General features: G+C 45.9%; 1 protein-coding gene across 1 annotated transcript in view; it reads left to right on the top strand.

The window, feature by feature from the left end:
- The window catches only part of ZC3HAV1 (zinc finger CCCH-type, antiviral 1), a 48,364-nt gene that overhangs the window by 22,445 nt on the left and 22,259 nt on the right, over positions 1–3,660 (top strand). Inside the window, exons 4-5 of the mRNA XM_006887217.1 lie at positions 93–1,052; positions 1,808–1,909. Of these exons, the coding sequence (XP_006887279.1) occupies positions 93–1,052; positions 1,808–1,909 (1,062 nt within the window). The remainder of the gene's footprint in view (positions 1–92; positions 1,053–1,807; positions 1,910–3,660) is intronic.

Below are 3,660 nucleotides of genomic sequence, written 5' to 3'. Positions count from 1 at the left end.
ATGTTCATATCCTTGAAGATGTATCATGGGGGTGTTGCAACCTAGAAGACACAAATTTGACTAACAAGTGGTGAATTTCTTTTTCTTTCTAGGCCATCCCACCAATCGCAGGGAGGCGGCGTATCGAGGTAGAAGCAGGAGTGGAGACAGACTTTTCCAGAACCACCAGGAGTACCGCCCTGTCACTCCGGAGCCTCTCCTGAGGTCTGGCACCCCCAACCCCAGTGCGAGCCTCGGTGCGGACGACGTGGCTGTGGAGGCTCTCACCTACAAGTTCAAGCATTTGGGGAGCCAGGATGGGTCTGTGCCCTTCCCGTTCTCCCCCAAGGCCACCACTGCCGCAGGCACTGGGCAAATGGGGGCAAACCTCAAGTTCCCAGAGAGTAGCAGCCAAGAGGGCCTCTTCAGTGAGAACCAAGGTGGCTCTTGTGGTGGGTCAGCTTTGGCGGCCTCCTCCTGGATGAATGGCCAAGACAGTAAGAGAGACAGCTTGTTTTCTTCGAGTTCAGCTGCCACCTTCCCTCCGAAAAGCCCGGATGTGCTTTCCTCGAATGGCATCAACACCGGCCTTGAAAACAAAAAGCACTTCTCCCTTTTTGACAGTACCATTGACGGAATGGCCACTGATCTGTCTTCCATGGGAGCTGTGAGTTACAAGACCACAGCCAGTAGACAGAGAGAAGGATTGATATCCGGGAACCAGGCCACTGGTGCCGGGAGTGGCCGTCCAGTCGTCACTAGTGAAGGTTCCGAAGATGATATCTTTATGAATAATTTAATGTATCCGAAGACATACTGGTCTACCAGCTATGGCCACAGCACGGTGAACGATTCTAAGAAAACACCATGTGAAACGTCAGGTGCAGATGCCACTGGTGCCTTCAGCTTTGGCTTAAGAGAGGAAGAAGGTGTGTTCCCCACTGGGGGTCAGAGTCCGCGAACCCAGGACCCTTGTGCTGTGCCAGCCGTGCCGCCTTCCTCAAGCTGCAGAGCGTCAGCCTACGGGACTGGTGGCCTTCCTGCCGCCGGGAAGGTCCACGACTCCACGCTGTGTAAGTTCTGGTAGGAAAAGGGGGCCCTTGTCTCACATGAGCCACAATGAACCATAGGCATCTTTTTTTTTTTAAAATTTCTTATTTTATTATTTTGTATGTGTGTACCGTCAAATTGAATCTGACAGGTACAGGAGGAGATTGTCCCTTCTTCTCCAGCAGAGCATCTGGTGGATTCGAACTGTGCACCTCTGGGATTGCAGTGCAGCTTCTTGCCAGTAGGCCCCCAGAACTCCTGAACCATAGGCATCCTTGAACCGTGCCCAGCTTCAGAGATTCTCTCCTTGGGAGAAGCTGGGGAATCTTGGTTTTTGATGGAAGCACTGATTGATAATCAGCATAAAGTCTTGGAGTTGGAACAGACTCCTAGCGGAGCCTCCAGTGGGTTTTCAGAGGCCGTGACACAAGATTGCCCATCTTTCTCCTGTGGAGAGGCTGGTGGATTTGAACCCTCAAAGAGGTGCCAGCTTTGAATTAGCAGTGTGGCTTTCTATCCACCACACCACCAGAGCTCCCTGCTAATCAACATGTTGTTAGATGCCATCGAGTTAAATCCAACTCATAGCAACCCTACGAACGACAGATCTGAACCCGGTGCGATCTTGATTGTCTCTGACACGCGTGAGCCCATTGCTGCTGTCACTGTGTCAGTCTATCTGGTTAAAGATTTTCGTCTCCTTCGCTGCCCCTTCACCTTTCTTAGCATGATGTCTCTTTCAATAATCAGCACAAGCACATGCTTCTTTGTTTTGTAGATTCCATTTCTGATGCTATCAGTACCCGGTGTTCCAAGCCCAACGACGAGGACGCAGAAGAAATTTGTCCTGAGTATCTGGAAAACCGTTGCCAGTTAAATAGTGAGTGCTCTAAGGAATTTCTATAATCAGAAACAGATAAAAATGAGAACAAGGTGACCAGTATATTCACTGAACATTTATTGTGTGTCAGGTGCAATGTTTCAAGTATCTCATCAACCCTGGAGGGAGAAACTGTGGTTAACCCATTTTACAGACGTGGAATCTTGAGGCAAACAAAAGTAGTCAAGTTGGGTTTTGACCTTAAAATGTCCAGTCAGTCTGTTCTTCATCGGTGTTCTTGAAATGCAGTCATAGGTGTAACATTGCACTCAGGGACATTTGTTACCACATACCAAGAACACACAAGTGAATCAATAAAATCAGAAAAGTTTTTTAAAGTACTTTTTGGGTCAGCATAAATACAGCAAAGCATAAACCATTTCAGCATGCGTGGGACACAGAGCTGTCTGTCCCCTCAGGCACAGTTCAGTAACATAGATTATTTTCCTCAATTTGTGTGACCATTCTCGCCCTTTTTTCTAATTCTTCTTCCTCCATTAACATAAATAAGTTCACTGCTCTGAACTTGCTCATCTAACTTTTCCAGTTACTGTTGTTTATTTGGTTCTGGACAGATAGTTCTTTAAAAGAGAACAATACTTTAAAAAAAAAGGCACAAGGTAGTCATTTTTGACTGCTTAAGCATAGACTGTTGTTTGGATTGAAAAATATTCCAGGAGGTAGTTTTGCTTTAAAGTGGAAAGATTATCTCCTGGTGATGGGTTTGGAAGTTCTTTGAGCCTCCATTCCTCCAGAAAGTCTGAATTCCGCGAGAATCCGAAAGTCTGTGCCTCAATTCCGCCTCCCTTTTGGTCAGTCAGGATTCTTCTCCATTCAGTCCTGATATCCAGGCACCCTCTAGTTCTGCTGTCATGGCAACTGAGGTCGGTGAAGACAATTAGCCTTATATTTTTTCTTTTCTCCTTACACTATTCCTGACTCTCCTTATTTCTCCCAACAAAGATTTTGAAAGTTTGTTTGCTGATATTATTTAGAATGAGTAACTCTTCTGGACCATTGGGCTCCTAGCAGTTGCTTCTCACTCTATCCTGTTTGTCACTTGTTCACCATCCCCTCCTGTCAGCTTCCTGTCTTGTGTGTAACCGGCTCACCAACCCCTCATGCCAGCTTCCTTTGGAAATGGACCATGCATTGGACATAGTGCTGTCTGTCCTCTCACCTCTTCTTACCGTTCACGGCTGTCCCCAGCTGAGCCCTCACATCTGACAGTGTCCCCCAGCAGTCTTTGATGAGTTGGCTGTATCTGTCAGTAGGAAGGCTCTGTGCCCTATGTAATTTAAAAATCTTTTCCTTCTTCAAGCAGCATTTTTATACATTATCGTTGCTCATTTTTATTGTTAAAAATGCAGTAATTTTATCAGCTACCAAAAAGTTAATACATTTGTTTAAAAAAATTCACCAGTGACGCTAACAGTCTGCTAAAAAGGTCAGTTTGGGCATTTTTGTTTTCCTTTTTTTCTAAAAATTTTTTAATTGTAAAATTGGGCCACAACTATATACAGTTTTGCCTCTTGTTTATGTCTTTCTTGTATTCTGTTTTGTTTTTTTTTTGGCTCAGTACAGTGTACTTTATTGATGGTACATGACAAGATGGGCTCGCCAAGCCCCTCCCCTTTCTCAGGGGGATTTGATGGAAACTTGTGTCAAGGATGTGAGATTCTCAGTGTGTGGGAGGATCAGGTTGGGGCAAGGACTCCCCAGCAGCTGAGGGTCTCTCTCTCTCTTCTAGT

The sequence above is a fragment of the Elephantulus edwardii genome, unplaced genomic scaffold, assembly GCF_000299155.1.
Source record: "Elephantulus edwardii isolate Elephantulus edwardi_28Jun2011 unplaced genomic scaffold, EleEdw1.0 scaffold00055, whole genome shotgun sequence".
Taxonomy (NCBI): Eukaryota; Metazoa; Chordata; class Mammalia; order Macroscelidea; family Macroscelididae; genus Elephantulus; species Elephantulus edwardii.
Note: the sequence above shows the minus strand (reverse complement) of the source record. Positions and strands in the feature narration are given on the sequence as shown.